At 41.4% G+C, this 26,841-nt stretch overlaps 1 protein-coding gene across 2 annotated transcripts in view; it reads left to right on the top strand.

The window, feature by feature from the left end:
• Positions 1-4,198: 4,198 nt before the first annotated feature.
• Positions 4,199-26,841, top strand: part of LOC128530075 (N-acetyllactosaminide beta-1,3-N-acetylglucosaminyltransferase 3-like) — a 34,212-nt gene continuing 11,569 nt past the window's right edge. Inside the window, exons 1-3 of one of the 2 annotated variants that reach the window (XM_053503795.1) lie at positions 4,217-4,277; positions 19,243-19,273; positions 21,861-21,980. Coding sequence is in view for 1 of the 2 variants with exons in the window: in XM_053503794.1 (XP_053359769.1) it covers positions 19,243-19,273 (31 nt within the window). In the remaining variant the exon portion in view is untranslated. Of the gene's footprint in view, positions 4,278-19,242; positions 19,274-21,860; positions 21,981-26,841 lie in introns of both variants that reach the window. The other variant, XM_053503794.1, reaches the window with a different exon arrangement.

Raw genomic sequence — 26,841 nt, 5'->3', positions numbered from 1 at the left:
AAATGCCCTGCCCCCTTTTGTAGATTTAAAAATTCTGGGAATTACCAGAAGTCCGGAGTTTTGTGATCTTAAGGAGCGTGGTGGATTATAGCGTATCAAAAGACTGGTTAGGTATGAGGGAGCTAAACCATTTAAAGCCTTGTATGTAAGTAGTACTATTTTGTAATTAATTCTAAATTGAACAGGTAGCCAGTGCAGGGATGATAATATAGGTGTTATATGATCATATTTTCTGGATCTAGTGAGAACCCTGGCGGCTGCATTTTGGACTAACTGTAGCTTGTTTATTGAGGATGCAGGACAACCACCTAGTAATGCATTACAATAGTCCAGTCTGGAGGTCATGAATGCATGAACTAGCTTTTCTGCATCAGATACGGATAGGATACTCCTAAGTTTGGCAATATTTCTAAGATGGAAAAAGGCTGTTTTTGTGATAAAAAGGCTGTTTTTGTGATAAAAGGCTGTTTTTGTGATAAAAAGGCTGTTTTTGTGATAAAAGGCTGTTTTTGTGATAAAACTAATCTATTCTGATCGGAGGCTGAGTGATTTTCGTGAATAAATGAATAATTTTTAAGGTTTTGTTTTACAGCAATAACACATTTCCTAACTCTCCTGAGAAGTTATTGATTTGAATTTCTTTGTGAATGAATATTTAATAATTTATTTTGGAGTGTGTAACGTAAATATGAATCCGATTTGTCGACTTGTCCCTTCTCACTGAACTACACTCCTCCTTAACTACTGATTCATCAGGACTGATTTGACTGTGGGGTCACTGATTGTTTTATAAATTCTCATGATGTTTGAGTCCTGTTACTGCTACAGGCTGAGTTAAACACAAATCAGTTACTCGGCTCTGTGAAGACTCTACGATCCGTAGTTCTGACCGTACGATCTGATTTCCTTTATTTTGTGGTTTGATTGTAATGTTAGTTTAAAGGGCTGCTGTTTGTGTCTCTGATTACTAATGAAGCCCGACTTTAAAAGCTAATATTGCTGCATTGACTCTGTGTGTGTGTGTGTGTGTGTCTAGAGTTAAATATGTGACTTCAGTGCTGGCTTTGAATGTTACAGAGCCCTTTTTGGGTGGGGCAGCGATGCTGTAGGTCTATTTATTAGTTGAAAGCTGTCATATTAATTTATTTTTGTTCCTACAGCTGAAATAAAAATCATTTGGCCAGAAAATTTGAGTAAACTGTGCTTATTTGTGTGTATAATATATTTAATCATTATATATGTATTCCAGTCATACTGTAGGCTAATGCTCAAGATCAAGTTCAAGTAGGCTTTATTGTCATTACAACCATATACAGTTAGTACACAGTGAAACGAAACAACGTTCCTCCAGGACCAAGGTGCTACATGCAACATAAATTTACAACATAAATTAACAGAGACACTAAACTAGCTAACCAAGAGGCCTAGTTAGCTGGCTAGCAGAGACAGGACAGAGAGACCTAACATAAATTACAACATAAATTAACAAAAACTAACTAGCTAAGTATAACTATTTTAACAGACATCATAAAGTGCACGTGCAAATGTGCAAACAAGAGCAACAACAAAGTGACAGTGCGCAACCACGACATAACAGAACATAAAATATGGTGTTGAGGTAGTGGGTAAACATAAACATTCCAACAGCAGCAAGAATTGAGGAATTAGTGCAAAAATTAGTCCAGTAATGATCATTGTGCAAAAGATAAAGTTAGAGTGCACCCAAATGCTTCAAAAATGTTTTTTATTCAGTGTGTGTGAAACATTAAAGCTCACACTTTACTTTTAAAACAAATTAAGCAGCCAAATCTGCTGGTGAACTGATCGTTTGATAACCACAGAACTTTGAAAACAGTCTTTGCGTGTGAGACGATGTAACCGGAAGCCGAGGGTGTATAACACCAGCTGTGATGCTTTGAGATCACTCAACCTTCAAATACTGACTGGTTACATAAACGTAACGTAATGTCTGTACTCTACTATACTGTACTCTACACTGTACTCTACTACACTGTACTCTACACCGTACTCTACTACACTGTACTCTACACCGTACTCTACACTGTACTCTACACTGTACTCTACTATACTGTACTCTACACTGTACTCTACACTGTACTCTACAATACTGTACTCTACTATATTGTACTCTACTATACTGTACTCTACACTGTACTCTACTACACTGTACTCTACACTGTACTCTACTACACTGTACTCTACTATACTGTACTCTACACTGTACTCTACTACACTGTACTCTACACTGTACTCTACTACACTGTACTCTATTACACTGTACTCTACACTGTACTCTACTATACTGTACTCTACACTGTACTCTACTATACTGTACTCTACACCGTACTCTACTACACTGTACTCTACACCGTACTCTATAACACTGTACTCTATACTGTACTCTACTATACTGTACTCTATACTGTACTCTACTATACTGTACTCTACTATACTGTACTCTACACTGTACTCTATACTGTACTCTACTATACTGTACTCTACACTGTACTCTACTACACTGTACTCTACTATACTGTACTCTACTACACTGTACTCTATTACACTGTACTCTACACTGTACTCTACTACACTGTACTCTACACCATACTCTACTATACTGTACTCTACTACACTGTACTCTATACTGTACTCTACTATACTGTACTCTATACTGTACTCTACACTGTACTCTACTACACTGTACTCTACACCATACTCTACTACACTGTACTCTACACCGTACTCTACACTGTACTCTACTATACTGTACTCTACTATACTGTACTCTACACTGTACTCTACTACACTGTACTCTACTATACTGTACTCTACTATACTGTACTCTACACTGTACTCTACTATACTGTACTCTTCTACACTGTACTCTACACTGTACTCTACACTGTACTCTATTACACTGTACTCTACACTGTACTCTACTACACTGTACTCTACACTGTACTCTACTAACTGTACTCTACACCATACTCTACTACACTGTACTCTACACTGTACTCTACACTGTACTCTACTATACTGTACTCTTCTACACTGTACTCTACACTGTACTCTATTACACTGTACTCTACACTGTACTCTACTATACTGTACTCTATACTGTACTCTACTATACTGTACTCTACTATACTGTACTCTACTATACTGTACTCTACTATACTGTACTTTACACTGTACTCTACTACACTGTACTCTACTATACTGTACTTTACACTGTACTCTACTACACTGTACTCTACACTGTACTCTATTACACTGTACTCTACACTGTACTCTACTATACTGTACTCTACACTGTACTCTACTATACTGTACTCTACTATACTGTACTCTACACTGTACTCTACTATACTGTACTCTACACTGTACTCTACACTGTACTCTACTACACTGTACTCTATACTGTACTCTACACTGTACTCTACTACACTGTACTCTATTACACTGTACTCTACTATACTGTACTCTACTATACTGTACTCTACACTGTACTCTACACTGTACTCTATTACACTGTACTCTACACTATACTCTATACTGTACTCTATTACACTGTACTCTACACTGTACTCTATACTGTACTCTACACTGTACTCTATTACACTGTACTCTATACTGTACTCTACACTGTACTCTATACTGTACTCTATACTGTACTCTACACTGTACTCTACACTGTACTCTACACTGTACTCTACTACACTATACTAAACTAATGCACATGCAACTGAACGCTATTCCTCCTCCTGCTCCTGCTGTCCTCCTGCTTTGTCCACTTCTCCCACTTCTCCTCTTCCACCAAGTCTACACCTTGTTAGTTCTAACCTGTTCATGTAAAACTACAGAAGAAGCATGATTTCAGACAACCGACCTTGCCCTGACCTTGACCCTGTTTGGTTACAGAGCTTACTTACATGCAAACATTCAGTCATAGCTTAGGTATCACATTAACCAGATAGACCTGAAAACACATCACAACCTAGTGACTGTGTGTGTGTGTGTGTGTGTGCACGCATGAGTGGGTGTGTTTTTAGCATTTCCTTCTACAACACCACTACCTCCTCCCCTCTCTGTCCCTCTCACTCTCTCTCATGGTTGGGCTTTTTCATCAGCATGGTTAACACTGTTAACACAAAAATAATAGAGGTCTGTTTTCAGAACACACACACACATACACACGCTGGTGATGACGGTCTCTTCTTCATTGACCTGCTTGCTGTTTTAAACACCTAATACAGGTAAATACATTTTATTTGGTGATTATTTGTGTGTGTGTGTGTGTGTGTGTGTGTAAGAGTTTTCTCTTGTTTTCTCCTTTTGTTTTGCTATTAGATTTATTTGATCTAAACTTTAAAACTCAGTGGATTCAGCTCTTCATGTGGAGTAAAAATGAGCAGAAACTCCAGAGAGAGCACTTTCTATCAGAGTGAGAGGGAAATCCAAAGATACGTACGTTTGTCAAGACGTTTCTCTCGTCCTCTTCATCCTCTCCGCTCTACACTCATCCACAGAAACTGCAGCAGAATTGCTGAAAGAAATTAGTTTTGAAGACTGTTTTAACCGTCGCTCTGAAGTAAGACAGAGTGTGTGTGTGTGTGTGTGAGATAGAGATGGACATTGCTATAAATTGATTAGGAAAAAATAAATGAATATAAGACCATTCGAGTGGCTCGGTGGCGTGGTGTTAGCACTGTTGCCTCTCAGCTCCGTGGTCTGGGTTCAGGGTCTGTGTGTGTGTGTGTGTGTGTGTGGAGGCGGCATGTTGTCTCTGTGCTCGGTGGGGTTCCTCAGTGTACTCCGGTTTCCTCCCACAGGATAAAGCGGTATAGATGATATAGTGAGTGATTGAGTGAGAAAAACATTCCACAAGTTAATAAATTGTTTCTGACTGGAAGGAAAAGTTCAATCACATCAACTATTTTAGTATATATACATACACACACTATCAGCCAAAAAATCATGTACAGTATATTAATGTAATATGAATTATATTATCCCATACATCAATATACTGTTTAACGTCCAACAATAAGTTCAGTATTATAATATTATAATACAGGTTTTTCTTTTGTATCATGGCTCTACACAGCCTTATTCTCAGCACCCTGAGTTCACATTCTGTCTTTGGAATTTCTTTTTCTTTCACTATTAAACAAGTTCGACTGTTTTTTTATTTTCATTTTTAATCAATAATTTGATGTCACTAAGTGTGTAAGTGATCCGTCACACTCAGTCTGGATGTTTTTTCGACATTAGGTCAGAAAGACGTCTGGTGTAGATCATGTGCAGAGATTAGCCACAGAGTTTTGGGCATTTTCGTGCGGACATGGACTCCGGCTTCCAAAAGTAAAAGTCCTGCCACATCCATTCCGTGCATTAACTAAACCAGCTGATTCTAATTAGCACAGATCCTGTAGACTAGAACTAATTAGTGGCATGAGCTGTTCTGTTCTCAGGGAGAACTTTAGCACATGGCATATGCACAAGGTGTTCCCTGCTTAGACCAAGGTGTGGTACAGTTTATCAGTATGAGCAGGGGTAATCCTTCCTTCTTTCTTATCCCTATTGTGTTAATTCTCTTCTGTTTTCCTTCCTGTATTCTTGACATTAGCTGACTAGCTTTCTGTTCCTTATTATGGTCATGCAGTCGAGCCTATTTGAGCTGAACTAAACTGAGGAAGCAGCAGAACCCTAACTAGACTAGCCAGTCAGTTCCCCTTGATTTTGAAGTGTAAACTTTATGTTGTACCTCATGCTGATAATCGTGCTACTTTGAAGCATTTATTTTTTAGAAATAAGCAAAATGATCAGGCAATCGAACACAGAATTTAAGCTTAGAAATAGTAGAACATGTAAAGAAATACACTGTTTATTTAATATTTCTTGAAAATGAAATATTGGATAAATGTGACTAAATAAAAGATATTTTGAATTGTTGTCAGTATATGATAAAACTACAAAGTTTAGACTATTGATTATATAGTATCTCTGTTCTTAAGCTCAGGGATGTTTCCTCAAATACCATAAATAAGTTCCTTAAATATCATAAACTGACTGACTGAGATATCGAGTTGTTATTAGGAAAAGCTTTGTTTCATTACAACATCTTGACAACACAACCAACACCTACGCTCACAATGACGAATGTTTTGAAAGCTGTTCTTGTAGACAACTATTAAGGAGAATCGGGACTAAAGCAGGAAGAATTTTATTACAGAAAATGGTGAGAGTTAAAGCAAGGAAGAGACTTAATTATGTCAGTTAATGATTGTTACTATTTCGTTAATAATTTAAACACATTCATACAGCAGCAGTTTTGCATGGAGTGACCCGAATAAAAATCTGTGAATTATTTAGAATCTTATGGTGTAAATGTGTCTCCTGCGTGACTTATTAACCGATTTCAAAGTTGATTATTATTTCTGATTAGAATTAATCATGCCTTAGAGTCACAATCCTGAAGACCTTTAACAAAGCCTTTAACATTCTTCTACATGGTGTTAATTTCATCAACAAACATAATGATGAAAAATATTGGCTGACGACCTTTTTTGCTGTGACGAGACGATGAGACGATGACGAGACGTCACAGATATCAGTGAACAGTGACAGTGACGAAATCAGCATGTGATATGGTTGACAAAAAAGATAAGACAAATATTTAGTTTAAAAAAATTAAACAAATAAAACATCTGTCTTTATTTTTGTCAACATTTAACTTTCATTAGGTGGCACAATGGTGTAGTGGTTAGCACTTGCATCTTCAGGGTCCGGGTTCGATTCCCAGCCAGGCTTCCCGTCTCTGTGTGTATGGAGTTTGTATGTTCTCCCCGTGCTTGGTGGGTTTCCTCCGGGTACTCTGGTTTCCTCCCACAGTCTAAAGATATGCAGGTTAGGCTAACTGGCATTTCCAAAATTGCCTGTAGTATGTGAGTGTGTGTGTGTGCCCTTGGCAGCACCTCCAGGGAGTACCCCACCTCGTGCCCTAAGCCTACTGCGATAGACTCCGCCCCCTACGACCCTGAATACAGGATAAAGCGGTATAGAAGATTGAGTAGGTAATTTGCATCACAATCCGCTGCGATACAGGGTTCATTCACTATGGCACAGGCGGCGGTGTTTCCCAGATCACGTCACTCAACGTATCAGTAGTTTGCGCGCGCAGTGACGGGATGTAACAATCTCAGTCATCTTTAACTCTTCGTCATCAGAGCAGTTTTACTCAGGCCATAGAAAAGAGACGATATTTTCAAAGGGCCCATTTTCAAAGTCAAAGTCAACTTTATTGTCAATTCTGCTACATGTACAGTGCATACATATAGAGAATCAAAATACGTTTCTCTCATCCTCTATACAAATAACACTGAAGGTAAAAAAAAAAAATCTCAAATAACACAAACTTAGAAAAACAACAGAGGCGAGGTAGTTTAGTTACTGTCCTGCAAAAAGGGACAGTTAACAACACAGAAGGAACAGTGCAATAGGAATAGTGCAATTGTGCTTATTTTAGTTGATTAAAGTGACAAGTGACATTATAATGAGCAATATAAACCAGTAAACAAAACCGGATATAAATACAGTGTGAACAAGGTATGTGCATTTTTTAAAAATTATTCTTATGTTATTTTGTGGGTTGAGGTAGTGAGAGTACCCAATGGTGCATGGAGCACAAAGTGACAGGTGCAAGAGTGTAATTGAGTGTATGTGTGTGTGTGTGTATGTGTAAGTTTGTGTGAGTGTTGTGTGTCTGTATGAGTGTGTCCATGGGTGTGAAATTAAGGAGTCAGAGTATGATGGTGGGAGAGGCCGAAGAGCACAGGGGAGGCAGAGCTGGAAGGGAGTTGAGCTTCCTGATTGCCTGATGAATGAAGCTGTCCTTCAGTCTGCTTGTCCTGGCTTGGAGACTCCTTAGTCTCCTCCCAGATGGTAGCAGACTAAAGAAGCTCTGAGTCGGGTGGGTAGGGTCACGGGCGATGTTGAGAGCTTTACGTGTGAGGCAGGTGTTGTAAATGTCCAGGAGGGGAGAGAGACACCAAGGATCTTCTCAGCTGCTCTCACTATGCGCTGGAGTGTTTTCCGGCAGGACGCATTGCAGGCGCCGAACCACACAGTGATGCAGCTGGTCAGGATACTCTCAATGGTGCCTCTGTAGAAGGTGCGCATGATGAGTGTCGGGGCTCCGGTTCTTCTCAGCTTTCAGAGAAAGTAGAGACGCTGTTGTGCTTTCTTGGCTAGTGCTGCAGTGTTGGTGGACCAGGAGAGATCTTTCGTAATGTGCACACCCAGGAACTTGGTGCTCCTTAACCTCTCCACAATCGCACCATTGATGGACAGCGGAGAGTGTTGGGTGTATGTTCTCCTGTAATTGACCACAATCTCCTTTGTCTTTTCCACGTTCAGGGAGAGATTGTTGTCTGTGCACCACCTGGCCAGGCGGCTCACCTCACTCCTGTAGTTAGTCTCATCATTGTTGCTAATGAGACCAACCACAGTCGTGTCGCCTGCAAACTTGATAAAGAGGTTGGAGTTGTGTGATGGTATGCAATCGTGGGTCAACAGCGTGAAGAGGAGGGGGCTCAGCACACATCCTTGGGGAGCCCAGTGCTCAGCATGATGGTGCTGGAAGTGTTGTTGGTGACCCGTACTGCCTGAGGTCTGCCAGTCAGGAAGTCCAGCAGCCAGTTGCACAGTGAGGTGCTGATCCCCAGCTGAATCAGCTTATGAGTGAGCTGTTGTGGGATGATTTTGTTGAACGCTGAGCTGAAGTCGATGAACAGCATTCTAACATAAAGGTCTTTGTTTTCCAAGTGGGTAAGCGCTGAGTGGAGGGCCGTAGCAATGGCATCATCGGTTGAGCGATTGGGCCGATAAGCAAACTGGAACGGTTCCGGGGAGGTGGGGGAGGGCAGTCTTGATCTGCTGCATGACTAGCCGTTCAAAGCACTTAATAATAATGGGAGTAAGTGCAACTGGGTGGAAGTCATTGAAACAGGAGCGAGATGTTTTCTTAGGTACTGGGATTATGGTGGTGGTTTTAAAGCATGTGGGGATAACAGCCTGCCCCAGAGAGATGTTAAAAATGTCCATTAAGACATCCGTGAGTTCCCCTGCACAGTCTCTCGGCCAGGAATGTTGTCAGGACCCGGAGCCTTGCGTGCGTTAATCCTGCGGAAGGATCTTCTCACACTGTCTGGGGAAAGTGTCATCACCTGGTCGCCGGGCTGAGGTGGGTGTTTCTGTGTCATGGTGCTGTTGTGAGTGTCAAAACGGGCAAAGAATGCATTCAGCTCATTCAGCAGAGAGATAGAGCTGTCACATGTCCGCTGTGGGGGCTGCTGTCGCTGAAGCGATGGACAACTCTCTTGGAGTACTGTCTCTCTTTGCCTGTTTGATGCTGCGAGACAGGTTGGCCCTAGCTGTCCTCAGGGCCACGGCATCTCCAGATTTGAAGGCAGCGTTCTGTACCTTCAGTAGTCTGTAGACCTCCCCTGTTAGCCACGGTTTCTGGTTTGCTCGAACAGTGATGGTCTTTGTTACCGTTACATGGATTTGTTGATGTAGGCAACTCATCAGTCATCTTTAACTCTTCGTCATCACAGCAGTTTTACTCAGGCCATAGAGAAGAGACGATATTTGGGCCCATTTTCTTCATATTGAACCGGATAGAAAAAGGCGACGTCTCGTAATATCGGAGGGGAAACAGTGGGGGAAAAGCATCAATGGGAAAAATACCATAAACCTGAAGGGACGCATCATGGCATCCTATAATACTCACCCAGTTTAACAACATCTCTGTGATAATTATGTTACACATGTTAATATAATGATGTTGTGATGTATTTAATTTTATTTCATTGTATTGTTAAACTGTTGCCAAACACATTAATCTAATAGGTTAGTAAATGATTGTGACCCAGAGGAGCTACAGAATCACTACAACAATCCCAGTGTGTAAATTCACATTAAAAAAGAAAAAAGTTTAAAAACACTGTACTGTCTGTACGGATCCTATTGATTTGTATCTTAAACAATCTGGCATGCAGCAGTTGTTGTGATGTTAAAAATAAAAATTATTAGCTGGAAACATCAGATGAAAGGATACATTTTAAACGATAAGATGATTATTTTGTGAAAATGCTTTTGGCTAGATTAGATTAACTGTACGGTTAATCAATAATAATCTTATTGCGAAAATGTTACGTTTTCATTGACTTAAACTAGACTAAAGTATTTAAAAGGTTCCTTTGATTAAAACCTGACTAAACAAAAATAGGGTGGGATTGACTAAATATGATAAAGACTGACAGGGATATTTATCCCGGGACTAAGTCTAAAATTGAAATTAGCTGATGGAAATTAACACGACTTCTACACCCTGTTTGATTGTGTCTTTTTGTGTACTTGTATCTGGCCGCTGTAACGTTACAATTTACCGTAGGGAGTAATAAAGTAATCTATCTATCTATCTGTCTATCTATCTATCTATTTATCTATCTATCTATCCACTCATCCATCGAAAAATAACAAACAAATAATTAATTATTAAAGCAATTCAGATGTTATCTTTTCTTTTTATTTACAGACACATTTTTAGCTTGAAATTTTTTTTCTAAAACATTTATCGCATTCCGTATGATAAGGAATTATAAATCTTATTATAATTCCCTTATTTTACAGAATATTTATATTAATATAATATTTAACTGGTAAGTAGCAATCTGTGTGTGTGTGTGTGTGTGTGTGTGTGTGTTGGCAGGGATAGAAGAGATGATGGTGTAGAATGTTCTCCTTCATTATTTGATGATGTTTATATTACTGTTCATTAGTGGTAACTCTGTGATGTTTGGTCTGTCCCACTGTTTGGCTCTCCTTCAGAAAAACTTTTTCTGACCTGGGCATGTGGTAGTGTGTGCACTTCTACCTGAACAGAACAGAAACTCCGGAGAGGGATACCATCAAAGATCAGACCATCACCTCCCTTCTTAGTTCCACTTTTTACAAACGGTCGTAGTGTATTTTCGTAGCCGAAAATAATGATGGAAAGTATTGCTTCCTGTGACTAAGATGAGACGATGATGAGATGTCACAGATATTAATAAACAGTGACGAAATCAGGATGCAATATTGTTGACGAAAAAAAGACGAGACATAATTACTTTATTTTCGTCAACATATAATTTTGGTCCCAATCCGTTGCGATATTTATTGTGTTCATCCATTACGGCACGAGCGCCGGTGTTTCCCGGGTCATGGCGCGCGGCGTATCAGGAGCAGTTTGCGCGCGCAGTGACGGGACGTTACAACCTCAGTCGTCTTTCACTGCAGTTTTACTCTGGCCAAAGAGAAGAGATGATATTTAGGCCCATTTTCTTCATATTGAACCGGAGAAAAAAAAGGCGAGGTGTGGTAATATTGGAGGGGAAACAGTGGGGGAACACAATCACTGGGAAAAATACCACATACCTGTAGAGACGCATCATGGCATCCCATAATAATCACCCAGTCTATGGTAATGTTACCACGTGTTAATATAAGTATGTTGTGATGTATTTTATTTTATAGTTAAACCATTGCCAAACACATGAAGCTAATAGATTAGCAAATGATTGTGACCCAGAGGAGCTACAGTATCCCTACTGTAGTGTGTAAATTCATATAAAATAAAATAAAATGGTCCCCCATTTACACCAGTTTCAGCACTCAGTCACACATTGTGTTCCCTTTCAAAGGCTACACTCGATGCTGCGTGAAAACGCTATGGGAACATCTTGTCACGTTGCCGGTTGTGAAGCATGTGTGTATCAAACACGCCAAATTTTGGCTTATATAACCTCGGTCGGGTGACGTCATCTGATGAGACGCACCTGCAGGTTATAAATAGGAGTGAACCGGAAACATTCCTCAGATCTTTTGTCTTCACTGACCTTGTTGTGTTTGCGTGTGTGTTTAAACCAGCAAAATAAGAAAGTGTTTAACTCACCGATATGGTAGAGTTTTAAACGAGATGTCCCTCCGTGTGTATAATCCATATCGGAGGGCGATCTCTACACTTTACTGCTTCGATTAAGTGCTACGCGCGCGCCTCGCATTCCGAGCCGCCGCGCATTCCTGGGGCTTAAACACGTGCATCCGGCAGAGCAGTGAGAAACGGATTTAAAACTCCTTTCTTTCGCGTTCTCATCGGATCGGGAAATCCCTCTGTCCGCTCGCAAGCGCGCGCCGCGCTTCTTGTGAATGGGCAAGGATAAACATCCTCTCTTGCTTTCGCGGAGATGATAATAGCTCTAAGCACTTAAAAAAAAAAAAAAAAAAAAATAGACGGCAGGTTCTGTCGGGTGGCCGGGGGCGGAGCCTCAACGACGCTCTCCCCCCTTTTTCTTAGCAATCTCCATATAAGTTAACCCTTTCATGGAGTAAGCTGTATTCATCCTGTGTTTTCCTGCCATCAACTTATTTATTTATTTAAATATAATTGAGGTAGAAACGCGGAGTTATATGATGACACCCAGATAGAAGAGACGCTTCCAGGCTATCTCTCTTCTGGGACATCATCCTTCCTGAAAAGCTATTACTTCCTTTCAAGCTGTGTAGACTTTTATCTTCCCTGGAGGGAAAAGCTTTTCAGGCAGCAGGTCAGGTTGGTGCTCCATTGCACACCAGGGCGGTTTTGCACGCCTACCAGGCTGACCTGCTGAAAGACTTGAGTACTGGCGGGGCTCTGCAAGGTAAGGCGTACTGGATTTATGCCGGGCCACTGACTTGTCTCTTCGTGCAACAAAGCAGACGGCTCGTGCTATCGGCCGTTTTATGGCTGCTATGGTCTCCGCGGAGAGGCACTTGTGGTTGAATCTCAGGGGCATTAAGGAAAAGGATCGTGTATTCCTCCTCGATGCCCCATCTCGCCTCCCGGCCTACTTGGCGATGTCGTTAACTCGATCGCCACTAGGTTCATGAGGCGGAGTTATATAACAAGCCTTCGGGAAAAATTCCTTCCCCGCCTTGCTCAAGAGTCGGGACTGTCGGCCACCCAGTCTCGACCGGGTCTGACTGTTGCGAGGCATGAAACACACAAGAAGAGATCCGCCTCAAAAGAGGTCAGACTGGCATATTGTCTTCACAAAGAAGCCCTGAGGTTCAACAGGATCGTGGGGGGTGCCCCCCCCCAATGGGGAGAGGCACGCAGAATTCCTTTTAAAGAATGAAGTGTTCTCCCTGGCACCCCCAGGAGGTTGGTGTTCTTGCTCCGCCACCGCTGGTGTTTCGGGCAACTCCAGTCTCCAATAAAATTGTTAGTTCTTCGGGTTTTTCCTGCCGTGTTTCAGGATGCCGAACATCTAACATCCCCCCCGTTTAACCAAGCCGCTGAGCTTTGCCCCTTTCTGAGAAACTGGCAGCGTGGAAGCTACTGCCAAGTATATCTCCTTGGGCACTAAGCACTGTACAGAGAAACTACACGACACCTCCACGAAACCGGAAAGTGCAAGAGGAACGGGGGGCTGAGTCCAATTTTTTAGATTTGCGGGCCTTACCGCTATCTAAAAATAAATCAATGGAAATATTGCCACAACACAGGAGGTTCCTGAGGTTCGCTTTCGGGGGCGAAGCTTACCAGTATCGGGTCCTTCCATTTGGTCTAGCTTTTTCACCCGCACATACACAAAATACATGGATGTAGTTCTGGCTCTTACGACTCCAGGGCATCCGTATTGAATTACATGACTGGCTGGCCCAGTCTCAGAAGCTAGCGCTTCGACATCAGCATGTCGTTCTAGCTAATCTTTGTTTCCTAGGATTGAGATCCAATGCCATGAAAGCATGCTCTTTCCTGTTTAGAGGACAACATTTTTGGGTGTCACATGGAATTTGGGCGTAAGCGGGCACAGCTGTCTCCCGCTCGTGTCGAATCCATTCTCAACACCGTCAAGGAAATCAAGCTAGACCAGAAAGTGACCATCACTTTCAGAGATCTTAGCTCTCATGGCAGCTGTATCCACGGTGACACCTTTGGACCTTCTGCACATGAGAGCATTTCAGTTGTGGCTAAGAACCAGGGGATTTTACTCTAGGGCCAATCCCCAATAAGGGCTACGCGCCAGGTGCTTCGTACCCTTCCTATGTGGTTCAGACCCCGGTTTCTGACTCTGGGTCCCACTCTAAGTTCGTCTTGTCGTCACAGATGCTAACGACAGACGCTTCCCTCGTGGGCTGGGGTGCGGTCTTAAATGACCGTCCAGCCCAAGGGAGCTGGAGAGGCCATCTTTTTGCGCGGCACATCAATTGCCTCAAAATCATGGCTCTATTTCAGGCCCTAAAGCACTTCCTCCAGCAGTTGAGACTACCATGTCCTAGTGCGGGTGGACAACACTATGGCAGTCTCATATATTAATCGCCAGGGCTGACTGTGCTCGCGCCGCTAAATAGCTAGCGCACCAGATTCCTGTCCCTCAGGGCGATTTACATTCTGGGAAAATTTCATGTAGCATAGGTGGACCTCTTTGACTCGCAAGATCAGCAAATGTCCCCTTTACTACTCTCCGACTCTAAGTCAAGCTGGTCTTCCAGCCAGCGTAATTAAGACTATTCTAAGTACTAGGACTGCCTCCCCTCAAATAGAATGTATTTGAAAAGTTGGTGCATGACGAAGCAGGTAGACCCAGTCTACTGCCGAATTGTTTCAGTGCTGGAGTTTCTGCAGAAAAAAAAAAAAAAAAAAAAAGATTTTGGTCCTCTGGCTTGTGCCCCTTGTTGAACCACTAGAGTCAGCGCCTCAGGTTTCTGACCCTTAAGATGGTTTTTCTAAATGGTGTTACCTCTCTAAGAGGAGCGGACAGCTATTGCCCTCTCCTATGAGGCGCGTGGGCTCACTTCGCCTCTAGGAATCAGGGCTCATTCAACCAGGGGAATCGCCTCATCAATTGCATTAGCAAGAGGTATTCCCTTGCAGCAAGTATGTGACACGGAGGGTTGGTCCTCTCCGCACACATTTGCCAACATGCATCCTATTGTTTTGAAGCCTTCTGTCCTCCGCCTTTACAGTTTCGGAGCAGGAGAGACATCACTTACTGTGTCCAGTACGTGCTCTTCAGATTTACATCCACCGCATTAGCCAGTGGCGTAAGTCAGAGCAGCTTTTACATGTTTTGAAGCCGCAAGCTCCGTGAGAGATGCTATTGCCCTCTCCTATGAGGCGCGTGGGTTCACTTCGCCTCTAGGAATCAGGGTTCATTCAACCAGGGGAATCGCCTCATCAATTGCACTAGCAAGAGGTATTCCTTTGCAGCAAGTCTGTGATGCGGAGAGTTGGTCCTCTCCGCACACATTTGCCAATATGCATCCTATTGTTTTGAAGCCTTCTGTCCTCCGCCTTTACAGCTTCGGAGCAGGAGAGACTTCACTTACTGTGTCCAGTACGTGCTCTTCAGATTTACGTCCACCGCATTAGCCAGTGGCGTAAGTCAGGGCAGTTTTTACATGTTTTGAAGCCGCAAGCTACGAGAGAGATGCTATTGCCCTCTCCTATGAGGCACGTGGGTTCACTTCGCCTCTAGGAATCAGGGTTCATTCAACCAGGGGAATCGCCTCATTAATTGCACTAGCAAGAGGTATTCCTTTGCAGCAAGTCTGTAATGCGGAGGGTTGGTCCTCTCCGCACACATTTGCCAATATGCATCCTATTGTTTTGAAGCCTTCTGTCCTCCACCTTACAGCTTCGGAGCAGGAGAGACTTCACTTACTGTGTCCAGTACGTGCTCTTCAGATTTATGTCCACCGTATTAGCCAGTGGCGTAAGTCAGAGCAGCTTTTACATGTTTTGAAGCCGCAAGCGGCATGAGAGATGCTATTGCCCTCTCCTATGAGGCGCGTGGGCTCACTTCGCCTCTAGGAATCAGGGTTCATTCAACCAGGGGAATCGCCTCATCAATTGCACTAGCAAGAGGTATTCCCTTGCAGCAAGTCTGGGACGCGGAGGGTTGGTCCTCTCCGCACACATTTTCCAGTATGCATCCTATTGTTTATGAAGCCTTCTGTCCTCCGCGTTTACAGCTTCGGAGCAGGAAAGACTTCAATTCAATTCAATTCAATTTTATTTGTATAGCGCTTTTAGCAATTTTCATTGCCGCAAAGCAGCTTTACATAGTCAAAAGAATTATTTAGGTTTGTATGAAATGTGAATTTGTATGAATCAAAATGGTCAGTTTGTCCCTGGTGAGCAAGCCGAGGGCGACAGTGGCAAGGAAAAACTCCCTGAGATGGTAAGAGGAAGAAACCTTGAGAGGAACCAGACTCAACAGGGAACCCATCCTCATTTGGGTGAAACAAAAAGCAGTAAATGATCTGCATTTATACAGTGTGTAGGGTGGGAGGCAGTTCAGCTATAATAGCTGATGTTAATTGATGTTAATATGGAGTCCAGGTAGTTATTGAAGACCCAGGTAGACTTGTAAGAAGTTCCAGTCATGAACTATCGAACTGTCAAGTCCCCAGAGAAACAGTTGCCAACACCAGTCAAGGCCAGAACCATTTTCTAGGTAGAGAGGATCATTCCCAGACACCAGACGCATCCCAGAGAGACACACGGGGCATCCATGTGACGAGATCTTCAGCCAGAAGCGGGGCACCAGGATGGGTCAGACAGGTCCGGAGGGCAGAGGGAGTCTGGATCACTGGCAGCTCAGGAACGACATGTGTAGCTCGACAGAGAGAGAGAGAAAGAGTGAAAAGGGGGGGACAGGAGGAGAGAGGAAAAAGAAAGAGGGGGGGAAAGAGAAGAAGAGGAGAGATGGCAGTTAGGTATGGTGAGTGAGGAAGACAGCATCCAAACATACCAGTTTACCATAATACTCTACGTCCATGAGTCCCCCAGATCTGCTCCTTTACCTATGGCAAATCTATTTATAAAAATGCTTGGCTAAATAAATAGGTTTTTAGCCTGGACTTAAACACTGAGACTGTGTCTGAGTCCCGAACACTATTTGGAAGACTATTCCATAACTTTGGGGCTTTGTAAGAAAAAGCTCTGCCCCCAGCTGTATTTTTCATAATACGCGGTACTGACAAGCAGCCTGCATCCTTTGATCGAAGTAGGCGTGGCGGATCGTAAGACACTAGCAGTTCGCTCAGGTACTGCGGCGCGAGACCATTTAATGCCTTATATGTCAAGAGTAGTATTTTAAAATCAATGCGAAATTTCACAGGGAGCCAATGGAGTGAAGATAAGATAGGGGTGATGTGCTCATATCTTCTGGTTCTGGTGAGGACTCTCGCTGCTGCATTTTGGACTAGCTGAAGCTTATTTATGCATCTAGCTGAACAACCAGACAGTAAGGCATTACAATAGTCCAACCTAGAGGTGATAAAAGCATGAACTAGTTTTTCTGCGTCGTTTAGCGACAATAAATTTCTTATTCTGGCAATATTTCTGAGGTGAAAGAATGCTATCCTGGTAATATTATCTACATGTGCTTCAAATGAAAGGCTGGAATCAATAATCACACCAAGGTCTTTCACTGTTGCATTTGATGGAACAGAAAGGCCATCTAAAGTTACGGTATGATCTAAAATTTTACTCCTAGCTGTATGCGGTCCTATGACTAGAACTTCTGTCTTATCCGGATTTAGCAGAAGGAAGTTAGTTAGCATCCAATTTCTTATGTCCTGCACACATTGCTCAATTTTAGTAAGCTGTTTTTTCTCATCAGGTTTTGCTGAGACATATAACTGTGTATCATCAGCATAACAATGAAAACTAATACCATGCTTACGGATTATGTTGCCCAGAGGAAGCATGTAAAGGGAAAAAAGCAGTGGACCTAAAACTGAACCCTGCGGAACGCCAAACTCCACTAGAGAACATGCAGAATAATCACCATTTAAGTCTACATACTGATAACGATGGGTCAGATAGGATCTGAGCCAGGAGAGGGCTGTACCCTTAATTCCCACTACATTTTCTAATCTGTGAAGAAGAATAGCGTGATCAACAGTGTCAAAAGCTGCACTGAGGTCAAGTAATACAAGCATAGTTACACAACCCTGATCAGAGGCCAATAGAATATCATTTACTACTTTAACGAGCGCCGTCTCTGTACTGTGATGAGGCCTAAATCCTGACTGATACAGTTCATGTATGCCATTCCTATGTATATATGAGCATAGCTGCTCCGCTACTATCTTTTCCAGGATCTTAGAGATAAAGGGGAGGTTTGATATTGGTCTGTAACTGGACAGCTGACAGGGGTCGAGGTCAGGTTTCTTAATTATTGGTTTGATAACTGCTAATTTAAAAGATTTTGGAACATATCCAAAGACTTCACCTACTTTGTCCAGTACGTGCTCTTTAGATTTACGTCCACTGCATCAGCTAGTGGCGTAAGTCAAAGCAGCTTTTATATGGTCTGGGGCCGCAACAGGGGGTGGCCCCCACTACATTGGGCTATTGCCCTCTCCTATGAGGCGCGTGGGCTCACTTCGCCTCTAGGAATCAGGGTTCATTCAACCAGGGGGATCGCCTCATCTATTGCACTAGCAAGAAGTATTCCCCTGCAGCAAGTGTGTGACACGGAGGGTTGTCCTTTCCGCACACATTTGTTAGATTTTATAATCTGGATGATCATGCCACTCCGGGCTCACAGGTCCTCGAGTTAGCTTCCCAGATATAGTTCTGAGACCTTTTCGGGCTTGTGCGCACACGCCACACAACCTTGGGGTCCAGACACTTGCAGTGCGGCGGCGTTGGTATTCTCGTTCCCATAGCGTTTTCACGCAGCATCGAGTGTAGCCTTTGAAAGGGAACGTCTCGGGTTACTTTGCTGTAACCCTGTTCCCTGAAAAGGCGGGAACGAGATGCTGCGTCCCAATGCCGCACTGCCTACGTGACCGGACGTCCGTTCAGACAAATCAATCTGAGGAATGTTTCCGGTTCACTCCTATTTATAACCTGCAGGTGCGTCTCATCAGATGACGTCACCCGACCGAGGTTATATAAGCCAAAATTTGGCGTGTTTGATACACACATGCTTCACAACCGGCAACATGACAAGATGTTCCCATAGCGTTTTCACGCAGCATCTCGTTCCCGCCTTTTCAGGGAACAGGGTTACAGCAAAGTAACCCGAGACGTTTTGTTTTAGCTTTAAACAGACAGGTTCTACACCACAGTCTCTTTATTAATGTAATGTTTTGTAATGTCGTTCTTTGTTTCAGATGAACATGAAGTTTCCAAAGTGGATTTACGGTAAGTTTTACACCTTGTTACATGAAGCCTCTCACAAGCTGGTTTGCAACTTTATAATCATTAACTCTGGGACAAGAGGACACCTTCTGTGTGAAGGACAAATGGAAGAAATCTCTAAACACAACAATATGTTAACACAATTTTTTACATTATGGAAACTTCACATATATTCAATTAAATTTTATTTATATAGTGCTTTTAACAATGGTCATTGTCCCAAAGCAGCTTCACAAAAATTTTTGGAAACAGGAATTTTTGGAAGTGTGTATGTGTGAGAAAAATGTGTCTAGATAATAACGAGATGAATTAATGAAATGTCTCTGATGAACAAGCCAAGGGTGACAGCGACAGGTACAAGGAAAAACTCCCTGAGATGTCAATAGAAAGAAACCTTGAGATGAACCAGACTCAACAGGGAACCCATCCTCATCTGGGTGATAACAGATAGAAATCATATAACATCATGTGTGTTATGCAGGTGAAAGTTCAATATAACAGAAGTTCTTTAAATTAACATGAAGTCCAGTTCAGCACAGGGTGTCAGTAGGTGCAGAGGGCAGATGGGGTCTGGATCACTGGGAGCACAGGAGCAGGATGTGTAGCTCCAACCATCATAAAGCAGAATTCAGCTGGAGCTGGTCCTTCTCTGGATGGCTCAGGATCCTCACAGGGTTGGCCTTTGTCTACTGAAGCTGGTACAATCTCCAGATGCCTCAGGATGGGTAGAAAAGTACAGAACAGATGGAGAGAATTAGCGTAGTCATTAGCCATTCAGGATAGATGTACTGGAGTATGAGGTTATGGGATAAGTTACGTGTATGCCCGATTAAAGTGATGCGTCTTGAGTCTACTTTTAAACTGGGAAACTGTGTCTGAGCCCCGAACACTGTCTGGAAGGCTATTCCAAAGCTTTGGAGCTAAATATGAAAAAGCCCTTTTTTTTCAAGATTTTGAAATTCTGTGAATTACCAGAAGTCCAGAGTTTTGTGATGTTAAGGAACGTGGTGGATTATAGCGTTTCAGAAGACTGGTTAGGTATGTGGGAGCTAAACCATTTAAAGCCTTGTATGTAAGTAATACTATTTTGTAATTAATTCTAAACTGAACAGGTAGCCAGTGCAGGGATGATAATATTGGGGTTATATGATCATATTTTCTGGATCTAGTGAGAACCCTGGCGGCTGCATTTTGGACTAACTGAAGCTTGTTTATTGAGGATGCAGGACAACCACCTAGTAATGCATTACAATCGTCCAGTCTGGAGGTCATGAATGAATTACACCAGACAGTTCTCCATTTAGATCTACAAAATGGTATCAATCAGACAGGTATGATCTAAACCATTTTAATGCCTGTCCCTAAACACCTTTTAGATTTTATTAAGCGATCTATGAGAATATTATGATCTATGGTGTCGAATGCAGCACTAAGATCAAGTAAGACTAGTATTGAGATGCAACCTTGGTCTGAAGCTAAAAACAAGTCGTTTGTAATCTTAACTAGTGCAGTTTCTGTACTATGATGGGGCCTGAAACCTGACTAGAATTCTTCAAGGATGTTGTTTTCCTGCAAGAATGTGCATATTTGAGCTGATACTACTTTTTCTAATATTTTTTATATAAAGGGGAGGATTGAAATTGGTCTATAATTTGTTATTCCATTCGTGTCCAGATTAGATTTTTTAAGAAGCGGCTTAATAACTGCCAACTTGAAAGGTTTAGGGATGTGACCTAGATATAATGAGGAATTAATAATGTTTAGAAGCGTCTCTCCAACCGTAAGCATCACTTCTTTCAAAAATCTGGTTGGGATTGGATCTAACAGGCACGTTGTTGATTTAGCTGAGGTGATAAGTTTATAAAGCTCTTCCTGTCCTATACCTGTAAAGCACTGAAAAACTAAATGTGAAACTTTAGGCTGAACTGGATCGTGAGATACTATTAGGGGTTGAACCTCCGTTATTTTCTTCCTGATACTATAAATTTTTTTATTGAAGAAGTCCATAAAGTCTTCACTTCTAAACTGTAATGGGATACTCTCTGAAGGCATCATAAGTTTTGCATGTTATATATAAGCATTAAATAACTTTAATCTAAAATAATATAATTCAACATATTTTTTTCATGTCCAGCAGTTAATATAAATGAATGCATATGCCAACCCTTATCAATGAAGTGTGTGTTGTACCCTAGTAATCACTGATGATTATAGCCACTGACAGTAGTGCATACAGGTCACTAGTGTCTCCATAATTCCTGCAGGATGTATCTGAATGGACAAATTCTAGGAGAAGAGATGGTCTAACAGAAACCGAAATGTAGTTCAGTCAAAAAAGATTTGTTCAATCAGATGGACCACTAAGGTTTTTGGAAAACCGCTTCTGCACAGCTTTCTTTAGATCCCGCCACAGAATTTCAGTTGGGTTAAGGTCTGTACAAGGCCATTCCAAAACCTTGATTCTTCTGATTTTTCATCCATTCTGGTGGAGTGTTACTGGTGCGCTCCAGATCATTGTCCTGTTGAATAATGCGATTTTAACCAAGCTTTACTGTAGCTGTCTGACAGATGGCCTCACATTTGCCTCCAGAATACTCTTGTATACAGAGAAGTCATCAACTTAATGACTGCAACGTGCCCAGGTCCTGTGGCTGCGAAACCAAGCCCAAATCATCACCCCTCCACCGCCGTGGTTGACAGTGGATAAGAGGTACTTCTGCTGAGGTGCTGTTTGGTTTTATCCAGATATGGTGCTGGGCATTAAGGCCATACAGCTGCACTTTGGTGTTATCTGTCTATATGAAATTGTTCCACAGGCCTTGTTGTTTGTTCAGATGCAGTTTTGCAAACTACAGTCATTGTCCCATGTTATTTTTAGACAGAGGAGGTTTCTCCTGGCAACCCTTCCAAACAAACTGTAATTATATTTGTGCTATCATGTGGACATTTAACATGCTCAGTGAGGCACGAAAACACATAGAATCAAAAGAGGGGCGCACTAACTTTTCCAATATATACACACAGTATGGCCCAGAACTCTGGAGCCATAGGAAAATTCTTGTAAGTATTAATTAAAGAAAGCTTTGTATACAACTGACATGAGATACACACACTGTGTCAGGAATCTGTTGTGTCCACTTTGTGAGAAGTGTATTAAATAAGTATAAATACCACAAATTACTTTATATATATACAGTTTGGCCCAGAAGTTCTTAAAAGTATAAATTACAATAAATGCACATGATGATTTGTGAGTTCTGTGGCAGACGACATAGTGGTACAGTAGATATGCTTATGTAGCTGTTAGAATACACACAGTGTTTGTTTGACAGGGAGACAGAATGCTGAGGGGGGGCAGCTCGGTCAGGACTGACTCGTTCCCTGGCCCGGGATGTGGCAGTAAACCTGGCACTGATAAACCTCTCTTACTGTCTGAGACGGAGAACACAGGAGCTACGGGACTTCTCAGATCAAAATACCTTCACTCCAGGGATATAGGGAAATAACTCCAGGGATGAAGGTTCGATTCCTGCTTAAAGAACCCCCTGGTCATTTGAATGTTAGAACTAGGTTTGAAGAGTTAATTAAATTCTGAGACTTTTCAGTCCAACCAAAAAAACTGGAGACATCGTTACAAGTTAGATTTTAAATACATTTCTGCAGAGACTGTGTTGACTTCTTACTTTACTTTGTTGTACTGTGATGGTTGTGAAAGTCACAGTCTGTCAGCCACAACCACACTTTTTTACTTAACTACCCACAGTTCAGTTACAAAAAAAAAAAAAAAACACTTTGCATTTCCAACCCACTAATCTCATGTCTCTGGTCTCTCACAGAAGAGCAAACATTTGTAATCATGTTCTAATGATCATTACTGTTAAAATCATCAGTGAATTACTGGAGTTGACACTTTATTATAGAACTCTTTAATCTAATCTTGCTTTGTAAAAAGTTTTGAATGTGAATGTGTTTGAAAAGTGAACGTGTCATTTTGAATATTTTTTTACATAAAAACTCTTGGTGCATAGACAATAAATATATTTAATATGTTTTCTACATACTTTTAAAGAAATTGTTCTGGGGAATATACCTTCATAGTGTTTATTAAAGAAATGTGTATAATGCGTACATACACTACCCTTCAACAGTTTGGGGTCACTTGCAAATTTCTTTGTTTTTGTTTAGTGATTTATTTTCTACATTCTACAACAATACTGGTGATTTCAAAACTATAAAATAACACATATGGAATTAGGTAATTACGTAACAACAAGAAAAACAACAGTTAGTTGTTATTTTAAGACACAGAGGTCGGCCTTTCTGTTATAGTTCTTGCAAGAACAGTATTGTCAAGTGCATTTGCAAAATCCGTCAAGCACCATAATGAAACTGTCTCTCATGAAGGCCGTCCCAGGAGGACGAGATCAAAACCTACCTCTGCCTCAGACCAGAAGTTCATTTAGAGTTATCAGCCTGAAAAATGACCAATTAACAGCACCTCAGATTAGAGGCGTTATGAAGTCTTTACAGAGCAGAAGTAGCAGAAACAACTCACCATTAACTGTTCAAAGGAGATTAATGCATTTTTTTGGCGCCTTTAGCATTCCTTTACAATGTAGAAAGAAATAAAAATGAGGAACAATCATGGAGTTAGAAAGTGACCCCAAACTTTTGAACAGTAGTGTATTTATTTAAAAAAAAACTTAATTTGTTTTCAAAGTATCATATAATTTTACATTAAACAAGAAAAAGTAAACAAACAGTTTTTGCCCCCCTCATCCTCCCACCAACCCTCTCCCTTCCCATCACACTTTAGGAATTTAAGGGGAGATAAAAAAGAAGAAAAAAAAGGAATACAGTAGTTTAAATATCCAAAGTCTCTATACAGTATATATATACAGTTCTTCCACATAGATAAAATGGTGGGTTTAGCGTGATTCGTCCGTGTTGAAGACAGTTCCAAACATAATATCTCAAGTAGAGAATGTAACCAATGTTTAATAGAAAGGTCGTGTGGAGGTTTCCATCGTTGGACTAAAAGTTTTTTTGCTGCAGTCGACGCAGCTAACCAAAATTTTCAATCCTTTTCCTTTAAGAGAAAATTGAGAGTTGTCATTCAGCAGTAAGAGAACAGGATCTAACCACAAGCACCTTATCCCAGAAATCTTGCACATCTGGAGATTCCCAAAGCATATGCATCAGCGTACCTAGGTAACCTGGCCCACAAAAATTACAATAAGGGTGTGGTGATAAACTCATAACATGTCTTGTACGCATGGTTAAATAAGGCCTTATTGGGGTTTGTGGATGCATGAAATGTATTATCCCATACTTTTTCCCATTCAATTTTACTATTATTAGGAATCAATTCAGATAACCATATTCTTGCTTCTGGAAAAATATCTGCGTTATGAGTTGCAAAGCAGAAATAAAAATAAGAAACTGTCCCTTTGTTTGGCACACTGTTAATCCATTTTACTACTGGATGGGTTTGGAGATCAGTGCCCCAAGGTACCTTACACGCCTTTAATGCTGCACGTAATTTAAAATATAGAAATAAAGTATTCTGAGAAATATTAAACCTTTTGATTAGTTCTTGAATGTCTAGGATTGATTTTTCTCCTTTTATGTCATTTAATATTAGAATACCTCTCTCTGTCTCTGGCCAAATGGTTTTCCACCAGAAAGTAAATTTAAATTGTACCAAATAGGGGTATGGGTGTGCCATATAGTTTTAGAAGAGAAGAGACTTTCTATTTTCTTAAATATTTGAAAAGTGTAGGACAAAATAGAACCGTAGTATAAAGAACACTTCCTTTAAGTAATGCCAAAAAACAAAAAGTCTTGCAGACGAATTGGTGCAATTAGGTCTTTTTCTATTTGTTTCCACGAAGATTGTGAACAGGGATCAAACCACTTCACAACCAGGAGCAGAACAAAGGACCAGTGATACCATTTAAAGTTGGGGCAGCCCCATCCACCTTCCGATTTGCTTTTCTGAAGTGTAGACCACTTACTGTAATGCGTGGACGTTTTCTATTCCATACATATTTTATCAGTAAGGAGTCTAACTTTTTCCAATAATTTGCTGGTGGAGAAAGAGGGACCATGGAGCTACTGATGACATTCGGGCGGGTGATGATGAAGGTAGACACATCCATCTTTGGATATCAGCTTCAATATTTTTATAGATTAACATATAATTGACTTTTGAGATGAGGGATAAGGAAGGCCTCAGGTAAATCCCTAAGTATTTAACTAGCGTTGATATCTGAATATTATTGTTAATAATAAGGACATTGGAATCTCCTGAATTGAAAGGCATTAAAATCGTTTTAGAATGATTGATTTTAAATCCAGAAAGCTTGCCAAATTCATCCATAACTTTAAGGGCGTTAGAGAGTGAACGTTGTAGGTCAGATAGAAACAATAAAGTATCATCTGCATATAGAGAAATGGAATGGACTGATGTGCCCCAACTGAATTGGAGTAATATACTTACACTGTCTAATGAACTGTGCCAAGGGTTCTATTTAAGGATTAAACATAAGAGGGGATAGGGGGCATCCCTGCCTCGTACCTCTACAAATTTTGAAGATATCTGAAATAAGCCCATTGGTAGATACTCTGGCCATTGGATTATTGTATAGGGTTAGTATCATTCTAATAAACTTATCGCCAAAATTAAACCTTTTCAATGTATACCATGAATACCCCCATTCCAGCCGATCAAAGGCTTTTTCAGCATCTATAAATAGGGGCCACTAGGTGTTTTTAGTTTCCGTGATTCACAGATAACATGTAACACTCTACACACATTATCCGCAGCCAAATGGCCAGTAATAAATCCTGATTGATCTGGGTCAATTAATTTATAAATCACTGATTGTAAGCATCTGGAAATACCTCTAGCGTATATTTTAACATCTTCGTTAATCAAGGAAATAGGCCTATAATTAGAACGATCTGAATAGTCTTTGCCAGGTTTAGGTAAAACTGTAATTAAAGCTAAGATCTTTATGAAAGTGGCACTTGAATATGAAGTCATTAATAGTGCGTAACCAGATATGGCCTAGTAGATCCCACAGTACCAAATATAAATCGATTGGGATGCCGACAATTCCTAGTGACTCGAAAAGCTATTACTTCCTTTCAAGCAGTGTGGACTTTTTTTTTCTTCCCTGGAGGTAAAAGCTTTTCAGGCAGCAGGTCAGGTTGGTGCTCCATAGTACACCATGGCGGTTTTGCACGCCTACCAGGCTGACCTGCTGAGAGACTTGAGTACTGGCGGGGCTCTTCAAGGTAGGGCGTATTGGACTTACGCCGGGCCACAGACTTGTCTCTTCGTGCAACAAAGAAGACGGCTCGTGCTATCGGCCGTTTTATGGCTGCTATGGATTTTGCAGAAAGGCACTTGTGGTTGAATCTCAGGGGCATCAAGGAGAAGGATGTTGGCGATGTCCTTAACTCGGTCGCCACTAGGTTCATGAGGCGAAGTTATACAACAAGCCTTCGGAAAATTTCTTCCCCCACTGTGCTCAAGAGTCGGGACTGTCGGCCATCCAGCCTCG

This window comes from Clarias gariepinus, chromosome 9, assembly GCF_024256425.1.
Source record: "Clarias gariepinus isolate MV-2021 ecotype Netherlands chromosome 9, CGAR_prim_01v2, whole genome shotgun sequence".
Taxonomy (NCBI): domain Eukaryota; kingdom Metazoa; phylum Chordata; class Actinopteri; order Siluriformes; family Clariidae; genus Clarias; species Clarias gariepinus.
The sequence above is the reverse complement of the archived record's forward strand: the minus strand, read 5'-3'. Positions and strand labels throughout refer to the sequence as shown.